The sequence below is a fragment of the Leguminivora glycinivorella genome, chromosome 24 (genome assembly GCF_023078275.1).
Source record: "Leguminivora glycinivorella isolate SPB_JAAS2020 chromosome 24, LegGlyc_1.1, whole genome shotgun sequence".
Classification (NCBI taxonomy): Eukaryota; Metazoa; Arthropoda; class Insecta; order Lepidoptera; family Tortricidae; genus Leguminivora; species Leguminivora glycinivorella.
In genome coordinates, this window is record NC_062994.1 from 10,299,629 (window position 1) to 10,317,146 (window position 17,518).

At 38.6% G+C, this 17,518-nt stretch overlaps 1 protein-coding gene across 1 annotated transcript in view; it reads right to left on the minus strand.

Annotated features, from left to right (window-relative positions):
* Positions 1 to 475: 475 nt before the first annotated feature.
* LOC125238574 (cell surface glycoprotein 1-like) overlaps positions 476 to 17,518 on the minus strand; it is a 73,776-nt gene continuing 56,733 nt past the window's right edge. The window contains 7 exon segments of the mRNA XM_048145915.1: positions 476 to 1,396; positions 1,399 to 3,500; positions 3,712 to 3,801; positions 4,278 to 4,448; positions 6,918 to 7,051; positions 8,146 to 8,367; positions 15,284 to 15,417. Coding sequence (XP_048001872.1) covers positions 1,017 to 1,396; positions 1,399 to 3,500; positions 3,712 to 3,801; positions 4,278 to 4,448; positions 6,918 to 7,051; positions 8,146 to 8,367; positions 15,284 to 15,417 — 3,233 coding nt within the window. The 3' untranslated portion in view covers positions 476 to 1,016.

A 17,518-nucleotide genomic window follows, 5' to 3' on the forward strand; every position in this document is an offset into this window, starting at 1 on the left:
CTATGTACATTTACTTGATAAACTTTTTTGATCCATTTTTATTGGATCCTATCAAGCCATGTTCCTATCTCCCTATAAAAGTATATCAAATATTATTTTTAAATAGGTTACCATGTCACTACTTTTTCTCTATCTGCTGTTCCTATAAATGTATTATCAAATATTATTTTTTTAAATAGGTTACACATGTATGATCTGACAAGTCATTTCTGTCACAAGCGGAAAATAATAAAATGTGGGACCAAAGAAGATCTATCGTCCCCTGAAAAAAAAAATGCCTTATCTACAGAAAAAAAAACTTATTAGAAAAGCTTATCCAAATCGATCTAGTCTTACTCCGAAATCAAAATGTAAAGTTCAATTCACTAACTAATCACTATAAAATATTTATTTACAAATGATTATTGCACTATATGCCGACATTAAAATACACCAACATTTTACTTAAAGGCATATTTTTTATAAAATTTCAAGAAGTAATTTCTCTTCTGACTTCAGTGACTTAAAATATAAGCAAATACAAAAAATTAAATGATTGGGAGCCAGCTATTTTCATTCCCTCAGTTTTCTTCAAATATTTGATCAACGACAAGTAAATCAAGTTACTTACCTACCTTTAAAACTAAATGTTATAAAATTGGCAGTGATATAAAATAAACTAGAAATGACTAAAAAACCAAAAAACTAAAACCTGCAGCGTGTATTGATTTTTGTAAAAAAATAGTACAAACTACAGGTTTTTTTAATCAATCTTTCAAAGGTTACCCCATCACAATAGGACGTTCAAATTTAGCCCACAATATGTTTTGGATAAATCAATTTTTTGCCACTTCTTTTCTTTAATGGTCAACTCTTAATACTCTGGTATTTTATTTAACAAAGCTGTATAGTCTCCATTGTACTTTCCGTAAAAGTAGAAATAAGACAAAAGAATTGATCCACCCAACAATTTTTAACTACTTGCGGATTAAGGTCATTTTGAATTACATATGATGCCATTCGGACTGGCAAATGGTTCAAAACAGTTTAAACTGAGGCGCCTGGTAAACGCCTGGTTGAGGTCTCGTCTCATAAGCTAGATGCCTTTGAGGCCTTTGTATATCTTGGTACCTCTGTGGCTGTAGATAATAAGATGATGGTGTTCTTATACTAACTTGAATCTGCGGCCTTTTCCTAACCTGATAAGTGTTTAATTCGGAAGCAGCAAATTGTGGTTCTTGGTGGAAATTGCTTCTAAACCTAGAGAAAGTGTAGTCTCTATCTGCCGGAACTATGAATCCACTTGGGATATTATTTCTAATATTTACATTTGGAAGCACGGGTGTTATAGCTTCGTTAAGTCTCACGTCATAATCATTTTCAATAGAATCAGCTAGATTCTGTTTAATAGATATGTTTCTGGTATCCTTAAAGGCTTGCCAGTCGCTGTGTAAGGCTTTGAGATTTCTGGATTAACTTCTGGCAATTCAGGAGATGGTCTGAACGGGGCTTGTGTTGGTTTGTAATCGAAATCATCCAGTTCTAGTCTTCTTTCTTCTTCTGCAGCCGCTTGTTCTGCCGCTAAATAAGGTTTCAAATAATCTCCAGGTGATAAAGTAGTTTCCAATTTTTCTTTGATCGCATGGTATTGATCGTTGTATATCCGTAGTACTTTTGCGGCTAAGTTTTTGGCTTGATCTTTAGTTGTTAGTTCAGCAGTTGTTGTTGTTGGTCTGTGAGTAGTTACTGGTTTTTGGGTTGTTATTGGTCGGTATGTTGTTTTAGGTTTGCGTGTTGTTGGTTGGGGCGTAGTTTGTTCTTCTGTCGTGGTTTCTTTCTTGGTGTAATCTATATCTTCTTCATCATAGTACTCTTCGGTTTCGTCATCATATTCATCGTCTGCTAATTCGGTTGTTGTTGGTTTTCCTGTTGTGATTGTTGTAGTTGGTTCTTCTGTTGTGGTTGTGGTGGGTGCAGGAGTTGTCGTTGTTGTTGTTGTCGTTGTTGTTGTGGTAGTGGGTCTAGTTGTAGTAGTGGTAGTACTAGTAGTAGTGGGTTTAGGGGTGGTAGTGGTCGTGGTAGTAGTGGTAGTGGTGCTAGTAGAAGTGGTGGTGGGTTTGGGGGTGGTATTCGGGGGCGCAGTTAAGTCTTTACCAGCAACTGGTTGCAAGCCCCTAGGCAAGTAGGGACTACCACCCCTAGACGGTAAAAAAGGACGCTTAAGTACTTTCACATTAGGTTTCAGATCTTTGATCCTACTAGTAATGTCCTCGTCCTTTGACTTTACGTGGTCTCTATCTCTGCCTCGCCTGTCTTCGTAATCATCGTAATATTCTTCAGTCACTTTAACTTTAGGAGTTTCTTTATTCCTTTGATTATAAGTGTACTTCTGCGATTTTACAGGTGGCTCATAATAGTAATCTTCATCTTCGTAATCTATCGGCCTTTTGTTTTTCTTAACTTTAGGCGCTGGACTAGAATAATGTGGCCTTGAAGGCTTAAATTTTTCTTTTTCTACAGGCTCAGGTTTTGGCCTTTGCTGAACTTGGCTGTTCTTTCCAGACGACGATGGTCTTCTGGTATCTTCTTCTTCATAATCATCATAATATTCATCGTCATCAGCTCTCGGCGGCGCTTTTGTGGTCGTTATTGTGACATATTCGTACTTATTTTTCTCGTTAGCTGGAACCGGCCGTTTGATCTTAGGCGGCATTCTCGGCTGACTGAATATACCGTGGCCATTAGGTTTCACTAACGCTTGCCCTTCAGGAGCAGTTGGTGGCTGTCGTCGTTCTTCACGAACTCTCTCTTCATCGTAATTTCTCTCTGGCCTTGTTTCTGGTTTACTGTAAGGCCTTTCATCTCTGCCCCTCTCTCCTTTGAACCTTCGGCCTTCAGTAGAATAAGGCCTTGAAGGTTTTCCTTCATCTCTGGGTGGTCTTCGTTCATCGCGCGGCCTTATTTCATCACGAGTTCTTCCTTCGTCTTTGAGTTTAGCTTCATCCCTTGGTCTTATATCATCTCGTGGTCTTATATCATCGCGTGGTCTTTTTTCATCTCTGGGTCTAATCTCATCACGTGGCCGAATCTCATCTCGAGGCCTAATTTCATCTCTGGGCTTTATTTCATCTCTAGGTCTAATTTCATCTCTAGGCCTTATTTCGTCACGTGGTTTCGCTTCGTCCCGGGATCTGTATCCTTCCCTAGGTTTATCATCTCTAGTTCTTTCATTTTTAATATCATCTCGGTCAGGATCGTCACGGTTCCTCATGTCATCACGGGGTCGTTTTTCATTCGGCCTATTCCTTGGCCTGTCATCTTCTCTGTACCTATCATCTTCTTCATCTCTAGGTCTGGGTCTTCTGTATCCAGCTCTATAGCCGGGTCTATCTTCTTCGTCATCATATGGTCGCCTGTCGTTGTAAGGTCTCTTGGCTGGCCTATTGGGCCTGTCGTAGGGCCTTCTGTCATCGTAGTCGTCTTCAGGTTGCTCGTCTCTCGGACGTGGACGACGTTCATATCTGGAAAAATGATATTATTGTTTTTACTTCTTTGTTTTTCAAAGTCTTATATATCTCAGTGTTCAAGGACGGGTATTATTGCTTCGTTAAGTCTTACGTCATTTTAAATTGAATCAGCTAGATTCTGTGTAGTAAATATTTTCTGGTATTTCTTAAAGGCTTTTTCATTTCCTAGACAAGTTGTCTTTCAATAAGGTCTGAATTAGCTAACCTGTCATCCTCGTAGTCATCCATGGGTCTACGCTTCCTGCCTCCTGGCCTGCCTTGGGGCCGAGGTCTGGGTCTCGGTCTTCTGCCGCCTCTGTAATCATACGAATTGGATACTGTTTTCCAACATACACAAGAGATAGACAAATAGACATACTGACACCAAGTACTTGGGTATTTTCGCGAGAAGAATCACCAAAAAATGTTTTTTCTAAGGTAGGTAAGTTTTATGTTTTTCCTATTCATAATCACGAGCCCTGCGACTCCTGCGAGACCTGACCTGGCAGTAAGAGCGTGCGACTTTCAATCCACAGGTGGCGGGTTCGAACCCCGGTTCGTACCAATGAGTTTTTCGCAACTTACGTGCGAAATGTCATTTGATATTTGCCAGTCGCTTTTCGATGAAGAAAAACATCGTGAAGAAACCGGAGTAATCCCAATAAGGCCTAGGTACTTAGCCTTCAGGTTGGAAGAGATGTCAGTCGCTTTCGTAAAATTAGTGCCCACACCAAATCTTGGGATTAGTTGTCAAAGCGGACCGGGATAGCGCAAGGAGAATGATGGTCTTACCTCTCCTCATAATCGTAGTCGTCCCTCGCCGGGAGGTAGTAATCATCATCATAGTAGTCATATCTGTGGGGGCGGCGGGGGCGCGGCCGAGGGCGGGGGGTGGTAGTGGTAGTTGTAGTGGTGGGGGGAGGGAGCGTCGTCGTCGTTGCGGCTTTGTAGAGAGCTTCGTTCCTGGAAACAATTATTTAGGGAAGTTAGTGAACTGCATTTGAGCACACACTGGCGATCAAATATATGAAAGAGGCGCGTTCCTAGCACACAGTCTAAACTCGTGTAGGTGAACGCGTACCATGCTTGTATGAGTGAAATATGACAGGTCGACTGTTCGCGTTTTTGACAGGCGGTAACTGTGAGGTAACCGAGAGGGGGTGTGCGGCACTTGTAGCGGGGAGCGGGAGTGGCCATACTGTACGATAGTACTCTTTATTATACTGTGATTTGAGTCAAACTTTCCGTTAAAATTCATATTTCAGCAGTTCTCGAAAAGTTTGTACAAAAATTAATTAAAAAAATGAAAAATTAACGAATGACGAATGAAATGAATTACATAATTAAAATTAATTAAAGAGTTACATTTGTTTTTTTTTATTCCTTTTTTTTGATTTATTTCATGAATTGAGATTTTGTTAAGTTTTATTTGGTCATTAAGGTTCTCTAGTATGTATATTTTCTTAATTATAACAATTATCCTGTATATATCTTACGAAAGTCGACTTATATCACTAAATGATGGTAACAAAATAGGATCAATTAGAATTTGCTGACACGGTTATGTACAAACTTTTCGAGAACTGCTGAATTTATTAGTTTACAGTATTTTGCGTCACATCTCGATCGATCGTCAGATCAATTAGGGCGTCCACATTTTGATCGATCTTCAACTTCGTGCATCAATTCGTCCCAAATATTTCCAATAGCCTTAGTGCGTTCTCACATTATCCCATACATTACAGGCGCCATCTTGAATTTGTGTCGCTTAACTTCAAAACTAGGTAAATCCATTCTGCTATAAGGATTATTATCTTTCAGATCATTTTATATTTTTTTATATATTCAACCTTAAAGCAGAATGGATTTACCCAGGTTTGAAGTTAAGCGACACATTTTTTCCATTGAAATACTTCTGACATCCGATATCGGATCAGATAATATGAAAACGGCCTTAGCCGTAACTACTAACAGTCCGTCGATAAATTTGCTTTGGACGGTAACTATTCTCTCTTTCCTTGGGATTCTAGTCTAAGGCTAGCCTCGGAGTTTTCCCATTACCAGGAGCCTTACCAGATCATTTTTCTTGCCTGATAACATACCTGTAGTAATCAGGGGAAATGTGCAGTCCACTTCGAAAACAAAGTGTCAAACGAAAGCAATCTGAATCACCTTATTTCTTTTAGATACCATGAACATGTATCACAGATAACCATGTGGCAATAGACTGGTGATGTAGCTGGGAACTGACCTGGTGCCGTAGCAGAATGACATTTCTGCGACGCGAAACGAAAACAAACGAATTTGAGCAGAGGAAGCATTGCTTACTGAGAGAAAACCTGGGAACTCAGGTATGTTCCCAAATGTCTACCCAATAATTCTGAGAGTAGTTACTTCCAATGCTTCTCGAGAAACAAAGTTGGCAGATGAAACCAAGAGACATCCATACTAATATTATAAATGGGAAAGTGTGTGTGTCTGTTTGTTTGTCCGTCTTTCACGGCAAAACGGAGCGACTGATTGACATGATTTTTTAAGTGGAGATAGTTGAAGGGATGGAAAGTGACATAGGCTACATTTTGTCTCTTTCTAACGCAAGCGAAACCGCGGGAAAAAGATAGTATACTCTACATAGACCTACAGCACAGTGCCAGGAAATGGTATTATGCCAAAGAGGTTAAGTACTCCTCTTTGTGTCGTATTGTTGAGGGTCATGGCTTCCACGATTTATTTGGTGAACTAACTCCAGTTGCTGCGGTCTTCGGCACTGTAGACCTTCGCTTCTGTGCTGTCGGATATAGTCTGCATATCGCATTGGATTTCTTGTCCGTAAACTTCCTACAAGAGCACTTTTCTGGTGGTCGTTTTTCTTGAAAGATAACTTACTTGTTGTAATAGTTGGGGGAGTTCTTACAGTCCACTTTAAAGACGCAGTGTCATATGAAGGTCATCTGAAGCACTTTAGTTCTTATAGAGACAGGACCATATCGCAATAGACTAGTATGTAGAATACAAAATACAAAAAAAAAATACAAAAATTCTTTATTTCAGTAAATATGGGATACATAATGATATTAGGGATGGAGTCGCCCATTAAGCATAAAAATGCTTGTGTCGGGAGACACCGCTCTTCCTTAGGTAGCAGTGGCGGTGCGTCGATACAACTCGATTCCCAACGGGTTCCCTAAAATTCTCTAGTATCTGTAGAAGTCCATACAAAACAGATTCCAATAACCCCTCCGGCTTTACCAACGAAAATTTTCACGCCCCGCCACTGTTAGGTAGGTACAGTGTTACAGAAATACTAACTAATACTATTCTAAATTATTACTACTATGTAATTCTACTTTTAGAACTAAACTAAGCCTATGTGTAAAGCTACAAATACAAATAGAAGAGCTTACGTGTAATGTTGCTTGCAAGATAACTTACCTGTTGTAGTAATTAGGAGAGTTCTTACAATCCACTTCAGAAACAAACTGGCAGATGAAGGTCTTCTGGTCGAACGCCGTGTAATTTGCGCATAGGAAGTCGTACCGTGTGCCGAAGAGGCAGTGGTGGTATACCTGGAACCAGGAGAGACGGGATTATTTAATAAATAAATAAATATTATAAGGACATTCTTACACAGATTGACTGAGGCCCACGGTAAGCTCAAGAAGGCTTGGGTTGTGGGTACTCAGACAACGATATATCCATACTAATATTATAAATGGGAAAGTGTGTGTGTCTGTTTGTTTGTCCGTCTTTCACGGCAAAACGGAGGGACGAATTGACGTGATTTTTTAAGTGGATATAGTTGAAGGGATGGAAAGTGACATAGGCTATTTTTTGTCTCTTTCGAGAGAAACCGCGGGCAGAAGCTAGTATAATATATAAATACTTCTACATAGAAAACATCCACGACTCAGAAACAAATATCTGTGCTCATCACACAAATAAATGCCCTTACCGGGATTCGAACCCGGGACCACGGCGCAGCAGGCAGGGTCACTACCAACTGCGCCAGACCGGTCGTCTGTTATAAGTAACTAAGCGTTCAGCTATTGTAGGTATAAGTAACTAAGCGTTCTTGGGTCGATCGGCTGGTGGCCGTCGACCCAGGTATCGCTGGGAGGATATTAAGGCGGCGAATCTGCGTCAGCTTCAAGTCAGTCTGGCAGGAGGCTGTGCAGGATCGGGACAGCTGGCAATTGTTCATTTCGGAGGCCAATATTCACTTTGTAGCATTGAGCCAAAATAGTTAGTTTATAAGTAACTAAAATACAAAGCCGTAGTGACTACTATAGTGAATGCGTAGAAGAAAAGAACATTGCTTAGATGATCAGAAACTATTTTTAAAAACATATAGGTGGATGGCGTAAAAAGTTCCATTTAGGCATAAATCACGGATAAGACTTGACTACCTTTGTAAGGAGCCGGTAAGATCTTTAGATTCACCGTTAAAAGAGAATCGGTATAGGTTTCAAAAATGAGAACCGGTTCAGGTAGCTCTCGTTGGCGTAATAGATCAAATTCTTACCTGACATTTATGAGGAACAGTTGCGTAAAACCCAATGTAGCCCATAACATTTAAAGTTTATCATTCCTGGTGGAGACACGGTCTCATAGAAGGGGTAGCCACCCATTCAACTCTTATTGAGGTTATAGATAAACTTACTTGACATTTATGAGGAACAGATGCGTAGAACCCATCATGCAACCCATCACACTTGAAGTCTATCATCTCTGGTGGAGGCACAGCTTCATAAAAGGGGTAATCAGAGAGATTGTAGCCATTCAATTCTCGGGGGAGGTTGGGGTCGTAAATGTAGTCTATTTGGGGCATCCCTGTGAGCTTTCTCGTGGTGTTAGTCTCCCCTCCTTCCGCTGTTGTTTCTATCTGTAAATAGAAAGAAAATATATTACATTTTCTTCAAAAATAGAGAGTTAGAAGATAATCAATACGGCCACCTCTTTCATCAACACTTTTGAGGTTCATTCAATTAATATCTTATTCATAATTTTTGCATTAGGGGGCATTAGCCACAGCTCATGGGAGCCTGGGGTCCGCAGTGAGAACGAATCCTAAGATTTGGCGTAGGCAATAGTTTTATGAAAGCGACTTCCATCTGACGTTCCAACTCAAAGAAACTAGACCTTATTGGGAATAGTCCGGATTTTTATTTAATTATATACTGGCCAGTGATTGACCTTAATCGCACCTGACGACAACGCCGAAGTTGTAACTCACTGGTTTGGTAACATTCGGATTCCCCAAGATGTGTTTTCTTCACCGAAATGCGACTGACAAATATCAAGGACGAAATGATATTGAATCAAATCGATATGCTCTAAAAATGTAAATACAGGAAGGCGGATACGATTATATAAATCATATGCGAGCGTAGAATGTCGAAGGCTAGTGGCTTTCCGATCGGCAGGGAATTCGAAGGTGATGTGAGTTATACGTTTCCTGACTGAATTTCTCCTTATTCACGAATATCAAGGCAAAACACTTGCATCTTGTACTATATAATACGAGTATCTAGTATACTTTTTTATGAGAGACAAATGACCATAATGGATTATCTGATGGTCGATTATCGACCTACGGCACTAGTCCCACCGCGAGCTAGTAAGCTATGAGCTATCGGCTATAAAAACGAACAAAAGATAAGCACTCCCGTGCAAATAAAAGAGACACGGCGATATTGATAGCTCACCGCTCACCGCTGGACGAGTAACTATAAACATCGCCGTTACGTGTCTCTTTTATTTACACGGGTATCTTTTATTCGTTTTTATAGCCGATAGCTCATAGTTTACTAGCTCGCGGTGGGACCAGTGCCTACAACAGAGGATTTTGAAAGAGCTCCGTCTATTAAAATTAAAGTACGATCTTTTTTTAAGGGTTGAACTTTGTACCTGTCCGGAAACACCGCAAGTAGTATTTGGTAGTATTCGTTGATGATTTTGCGAGCTGTAATCCATAATATTGGACTTTATTTGATGAGTAATAACAATAACCACATGTCGTGGACAATTGGACATACCATCGCTGTCAACACATGTCAAATCACGTCAGAATCTGGTCCTTTACTTTTGTGGTCCATTTTATAGGGCTAGTACCTACGCGTGCTCTTTGGCCATCTGCGCAGGACCGGACCAAGTCTGGAGAAGCTCTAAATCACGGGACGCATGGCAAGGAAGCGAAAAGCATGGGCGCATGTTGGGCGGACAGAATAATGTCTGTGATTGAGACCAAGATATTGCGATCTGTTCACAGTAGTCACGTCGAACAGTCATGAGGATTCGACGATGAAGAAAAATACTGCGTGGAATCCCTTCGCGCAGACGATGTGAAACTAAGTAATGTGGTAAATTAAACTAGGAAGGGGTATTTTGAAATTATTGTTGGCAACGAGCGACGTGATGTTGCCAAGCGTGACGACGTGAAGCGAAGTGAAGAATCCGGCAACCTTCAAATCAAGAGTGAACAGGCATCTTCTGGGCGAGCTCACTCCATCGTAGGCCACGTCTTTGCCTTTGGCTAGTCTGTGGTCAAGAGTAAGCCCATTTATAATAAAAAAAAAATGTTGGAGATGAAGGTTGATGAATGGAGAGGGAGGGGTAAACCCAAACAACGCTGGATGGATTGTGTGAAAGAGGGTATGAGGTAGAAATATGTGAGTGTTGATATGACGAAAGATAGAGGAGAATGGAAGAGGAAGACGTGTACCGACCCCACATAACTTGGGATAAGGGTAGGGAAGAAGAAGAAGAAGAAGTTGGCAACGAGCGTTAAACGTTTAACGCTGTTAGTGAGCGTTAAACGTTTAACTCTATCACTTTGAAGTCGCATTAGAATCTTCACTTCAAAAATAGTGCCTGGAGTACCTCCGCGCGGAAAAAGTGAAACTTCGTAATGTGGTAAATGAAAATAGGAAGGGGTATCTCAAAATTCGAGTTGGCAGCACTGAGCGTTAAACTGTTAACGCTGTCAGTTGGAAGTCGCATTATAAGTTTCACCATAAATTAAATATAACAAGATCATACCATCCCATACATTAAAATGCGACCGCCTACGAACGCGCTTACACTCCACCACACATAGATGGCGCCACAAAAAATGCCTTGTTGCCACCGATTATTTGTAGATTGGCATTATAGTCATAGGGCTTACGGCGAAATTCTGGTCAAAAGCTGCACTTTATGCAGAAAGCAAGCCACTTTGCACAGTGATACTAGGGACCAATATAAACGTTTTCATCCGAGGAAACACGATTTTCATCCACTAGAATTCAAGATGGCGGACATTTTCCAAAATGGCGGCCGCATATTTTTAAAAATTTATAGAATCGTAACGGCTGCACCGATTTTGATGGTTGGGGTGTCTATCGCATTGTATTGAAGTGTTCATTAATATAAAAAAATAAAGTTATAAAACAATTAAGATGGCGGCCGAATAATAAGAAAAATATGAAAATTTCAAACTATTTTTTTCATTCTCGTGCAATTTACCAATAAATTTTCTATGATATGGTCACATTTTTATGTATTTAAATTGAACCTGATAATATTATCTACATAATAAAATAAAAATCATGAAAATCCGTTGAGTAGTTTTTGAACTATACTCATTTGAAATGGAGCGCGCGGATTTGAAAGACGTTTTCGCACGTGATGTAAACAATTTTGGAATCATAACGGCTGCACCGATTTTAATGGTTGGGGTAGCTATCAGTTTGTATTAAAACATTTATTTATATAAAAATTAAAATCATTTAAAAAATAAAGATGGCGGCCGAATAATAAAAAAAATATGAAATTTTCAATTTTTTTTATTCTCACGAAATTTACAAATAGTTTTTCTACCATATGGTCACATTTTTATTTATTTAAATAAAATCTGATATTAACGTCTACAAAATAAAACAAAAAAACATTAAAATCCGTTCAGTAGTTTTTGAACTATACGCATTGAAAATGAAGCGCGCGGGTTTGAAAGACGTCTTTGCACTTGATATGTGATGCATCGTATCGTTTGGTACCGCTATACACGCAAGAATGATTATTTATTTTGGTCACAACTTACTATATTACTATTCAGAATCAATGTTTTTAGTATTTATATACATTATTAGTTTTTTATTCCGAGTTTAGGTATATTTAGACAACCCCCGTAAACTTGACCATCACATAATTTTTATTTTAATACGTAAAAGAACTTAAATGCACATAACATAACATTTGTATTAATAGCAATTGTCCTTTCCGATGACTCCAGAGATAATTTTCGACAACTCCTGTAGGGGCTACGGAAACATATATTAATACAAAACATATTTTTTGCTTCTCGTCTAGGTTATACTGAAAGATAAAAGAGATACAAAATAATATCAAACAAGGAAATAATGATAACATTATTAATACATTGCATTATTTGCATTGCGCCGCGCAGGGTAGACCCACAACACGTACAGCGTATTGTTTCGCAGCCTTTTTCACAACCGCAATTGTCCAAGTATCCCATATCCCATATCTCCCTGTTTTCAGACCACTGCAGTACCCAACTATCATTGTACGTCTTCCAACCCCAGGATGATGGCATAGGCACAGAAGTAATATCCAGAATATGGGGCGTTGTTATACGACACGGAGTGCTGCCGATGTTGGTTAGGTACTAATTTATTTTCGGTAGTAAACAGTTTCTTGCTCACCAAGTTGAACTGGAGTGAACTTTTCAAGCATAGCGATTATTCCTCCAGGAAGACTTTGTAGTTACTGCGATGTTTCTATCAAAGCTGGTATAACTTAACTTAACGTATCAGACGTAAAAGCGTAAAAACCACGAATAGCAGTAGTACCTTATACTCCGGTAGGTTATTCTCATTTGAAGTCTTAAGAAAATATACTAGATAAGAATTGGAAATTTCCCAATATAATTAGCTCCATAGATCACATGCTTAAATGCCAAATTGGGACCGTTCTTAACACATATTTTAGTGAGCAAGCATGGACTCAGGCCTGTTTACCGGTATGGTTTGGCGGCTGAGGCACTCGTAAAGTGTCGTTTTGCCGTCATTCCTGCCTCCATTTACATCACGTCCGATCTCGCACGTAACGCCTTGAAAGCCTCCACGGCTACAAACTGCGAGATAAACTCAACGAAGGGCATGGGACACTCTAGCATCCGTTACCACCCTGAACTCACTCGAGGTCTCACATGAGGCCTTGCGAGGCTGTAAGCTAGGTCCAAACCCGAATCTGGCCACTGACTTTACGTCTATCCTTCACCCGAAGACTCCAGTGGTTTTTATTTAAATACCAAGACATCTGTATCGGAAGATGTGATGATACGCGTGAGTCCCTGTTCCGCCATATCTTTTGGGCGAGGTACAATGAGGCTATCAGCTTCTTCCGGTTACGTTCCTATGGTTTACCCTGAAATAGCAGAGCAAATATTTTTATATTAAAGGAAAAAATGGAAAAATTTACGCTTCCGGCGGGACTTGAACCCGCATCATTTGCAATCCGTGCAAGGCTCTTAACCAATTGAGCTACGGAAGCCACGCCGGACATCGCAAATCTTTCCATGCCTTTCCTTATGTACACACGTCTTGGGGTGGCGTTTTCCATTTTTTCCTTTAATATAAAAATGTTTAGAATCGTTAGCAGACGTTTCTGCTTGTTAAATAAATTTAGCAGAGCAAATGTTCTCTGAGGAAGTAAATTGTTTAGAAAAAAAAATCACCACACTTATAACATCAACAGGCTATAGTTTCTGGAAAAAGTATTGTTGGTTGTCATGCTGAACAGTGGAGGAATAATGGCCATGCTTGAAAACTTGATCCGCAGACTCAACATTTATCGGTTAACTTGGTGCGTTTGGAACTGTTTCCAACCAAAACTAATAACCAGCATCCCACCAACATCGCCAGCACTACAAAAACATACGCTCCTTGTCGCAGAAAACAAGTTATTTTATACATAGATATTTCTGAAGCCCCCTAAGTTGTCGAAAATTATCTCTGGAGTCTCGGAAAGGACAATTGCTATTAATACAAATGTTATGTTATGTGCATTTAAGTTCTTTTACGTATTAAAATACAAATTATGTGATGGTCAAGTTTACGGGGTTATCTAAATATACCTAAACTCGGAATAAAAAACTAATAATGTATATAAATACTAAAAACATTGATTCTGAATAGTAATATAGTAAGTTGTGACCAAAATAAATAATCAGTCTTGCGTGTGTAGCGGTACCAAACGATACGATGCATCACATATCAAGTGCAAAGACGTCTTTCAAACCCGCGCGCTTCATTTTCAATGCGTATAGTTCAAAAACTACTGAACGGATTTTAATGTTTTTTGTTTTATTTTGCAGATGTTAATATTAGATTTTATTTAAAAAATAAAAATGTGACCATATATGGTAGAAAAACTGTTTGTAAATTTCGTGAGAATAAAAAAAAATGAAAATTTCATATTTTTTTTATTATTCGGCCGCCATCTTTATTTTTTAAATGATTTTAATTTTTATATAAATAAATGTTTTAATACAAACTGATAGCTACCCCAACCATTAAAATCGGTGCAGCCGTTATGATTCCAAAATTGTTTACATCACGTGCGAAAACGTCTTTCAAATCCGCGCGCTCCATTTCAAATGAGTATAGTTCAAAAACTACTCAACGGATTTTCATGATTTTTATTTTATTATGTAGATAATATTATCAGGTTTAATTTAAATACATAAAAATGTGACCATATCATAGAAAATTTATTGGTAAATTGCACGAGAATGAAAAAAAATAGTTTGAAATTTTCATATTTTTCTTATTATTCGGCCGCCATCTTAATTTTTTATGACTTTAATTTTTTATATTAATTAACGCTTCAATACGATGCGATAGACACCTCAACCATCAAAATCGGTGCAGCCGTTACGATTCTATAAATTTTTAAAAATATGCGGCCGCCATTTTGGAAAATGTCCGCCATCTTGAATTCTAGTGGATGAAAATCGTGTTTCCTCGGATGAAATCATTTATATTGGTCCCTAGTATCACTGTGCAAAGTGGCTTGCTTTCTGCATAAAATGCAGTTTTTTTCCGTAAGCCCTATGACTATTAAGTGTCAATTCCGAGCCGTAAATCTATGTCAAAAGTGACACAACGCCATCTACAAGTATAATCGGAAGCTACAAGACTGCATATTATATGCTCTAAAAAATATAGAAACGTTTAAAAAATGTAACAGTGCTAGAAATAATCACAAAATAGTTATAATTAGGTCTCGTGTAAAGCGATTAAAGAAATCTTTTCTAGGACAATGTGTAGCATTTTACAATAAATTACCAAGGGAAGCATTGGATTTACCAACACATTCACTTGAGAAATATGTAAAGTCCGGTCTGTTACGTACAGCATACTACACTGTTCAAGAATATATCAATGACAAAAATGCATGGCCTTCTATAACTAAAACTTAATGAATGAATAATGAATGATAATATTTATAATAAGTTAGAAGTAAATTTCATAGGTTTGTTGTTAAGTTATATTGTTTCTGTAAATTTGTTATTTATTTTTTAATTTATTTTAATGTAAATTTTGACGATTCGAAAGAGGTTGTAAAATCCTACTTGAATAAACGATGTTTTTATCTTATCTTACAAGACATTTTTTTGTGGCGCCATCTATGTGTGGTGGAGTGTATGCGCGTTCGTAGGCGGTCGCATTTTAATGTATGGGATGGTATGATCTTGTTATATTTAATTTATGGTTTCTCTTCAAAAAGTGGAGTACCTTATCGTCATCTTCCGGGGCGCTCGGGTCGTCAGGGGCCGCTGTGGTTGTGGAGGTCTTGGCAAAGATGAGAGACGTCGCCCTCGCCGCTGAGGTGGTGGGGATGTCCAGGGATAGCACCGCTACTGTGACACCTGGAAGTAGAACAACGTTTGCTTAAACAGGGCAAAGAATATGCGTAGGTACTACTAGTTTTGAAAAGAAGTGGCCCGCCGAGTTTCTTGACGGTCCCATAGTGGATACCCCCATCCAACTGCGGGGGGACTGAAATCTTCTCGAGGCTGAGGCGTAGGGTTAGAGCCGGCGTAGCTTTATTTGACGTTCCTATGCGCATTGTGATATGCCTACTTGGAAAAAAAATATTTCATTTCATTTCACTTCATTTCATTAGTACAAGACAAGACCTTAGCTAATAGTAGTAGTACTAGGTAAGGACACATCCTAAGATAAGATAAGATAAGATAAGATCGATCTGATAAATTTTTACTCCTCCAAAACTTGACGAATTGTAACGCTTGATAAAATAAAGTAGGTAACTTTATTTACATAATTATTTATATAAGAAACTAAGACTAAACTTAAAACCTAGCTAATGTCAAAGACATAATGTAACTCCGTATAGACAGATAAAGTCTAAGTAAAAAACGTACCTCAGTACCATCAAAGAGAATAGAGTATTATAGAGAGTTAATGTCGAAGTAAAATGTGTAATAACAGTGCATAGACTGCCATCTCTTGGCACAGGCTTGAAACTTTTGAACCTCAGTTTTGACAATTTGGCCCATGTAATATTCTTAGTTTGATATGTTTTAACATATCAAATATTAATATCAGCGCCATCAGCTGGAACGTAGCCCAAAGGTGTAATACCATCACCACAGTACCTTTTTCTGTTTCAATTAAGTAATTAATTAAATTTCATTAAATTTCTGCTAGCTACGAGTAGTGCCGTAGCCGAATGACATTTCTGCGACGCGAAACGAAGACGGAACGCCGCGAAAGGTAGTCTGGCTCTGTCGTGCGAATACGCCAGAGCGATAGAGATATATATCTACGAGCGTTCCGTTTCGTGAGCGTTGAAACATATCAAGCTAAGAATATCTTTGCTAGAACGAAAGTTTCGTCTACCAGTGCAAATCAAGGATTTCCTCAAAGTACATTGTGAATGTCTGAAAAAAAAATTATACCTTCCTGAAAGTGAGCGTGATTCTGTATAATTTCACGCGGTTTACATACAAATGTGACGAGCGATGGATGAAACATGCGTCGTGTGGAAACCGTTTCCTCATTTGCAAACAAACGTACATGCGTGACTGGTAGAAAATATCTCCGGACATTAAGTTCGCTACTCGTGTTTTTATTTAGCACAATTTGCATTGATTTTGATATATTAGTACGTTAAAAAGCCTTGAAAGGTTCCCTTAGTACTTCATCTAAGTGTGTTTTCACAATATCCGATCCCATATTGGATGATTTCAATGGCAAAAATTAAAGATGGCGGCTTAACCATAAATGGGATATCGGTCCTACATCCGATATTGGATCGGCGCGGCGGTCGGCGGCAGAAAACAAGCCACCTTGAGCTTACCGTCGCACTCATTGAATCTGTGTAAGAATGTTCTTATAATATTTATTTATAGAAAAAACGCTTGACTCAGGAACAAATATGAGTATTTGTGTTCATCGCACAAATTCCTTTGCCAAGAGTGGCCGGGATGAAAAACGTGATTGTATGTATGTATGTATGTATAAATTCCTTTCCCGGGATGAAAAACAAGGACCTTCCGCTTCATATGCAGGATCAACTAGGCCAGAACCAGACCTATCCACAGTTACAAAATTAAATACGGTCAACCGGGGTGACTTTGAAAATTTAGTCTTAAAGTCATATTGTAAACAAATTAGCATTTTTTTATGGTTTACAAGAATATTTATTTAAGTATCTAACTAGTTACATGAACAATTTCAGTAAATAAAGTATAATGTTAATTTTAAAGCAGTTCAAATACCATCAAAGTAACCCCAAATTTCCCAAAAGCCTCTCTGGTTGACGGTAGTGGGAAATATATACAAATGACCATGATATCACAACTTTTAAGGCAAATTGCCTTATTTACAATATTATAATATGTTATTATAATGAAGTTGCACAACCAATTTCTATTAAGACCTTGGCATAAAATCTAGACTATATTCGACATTTAGAGCGTGACTATTCCTTTTAGAGATATTTAA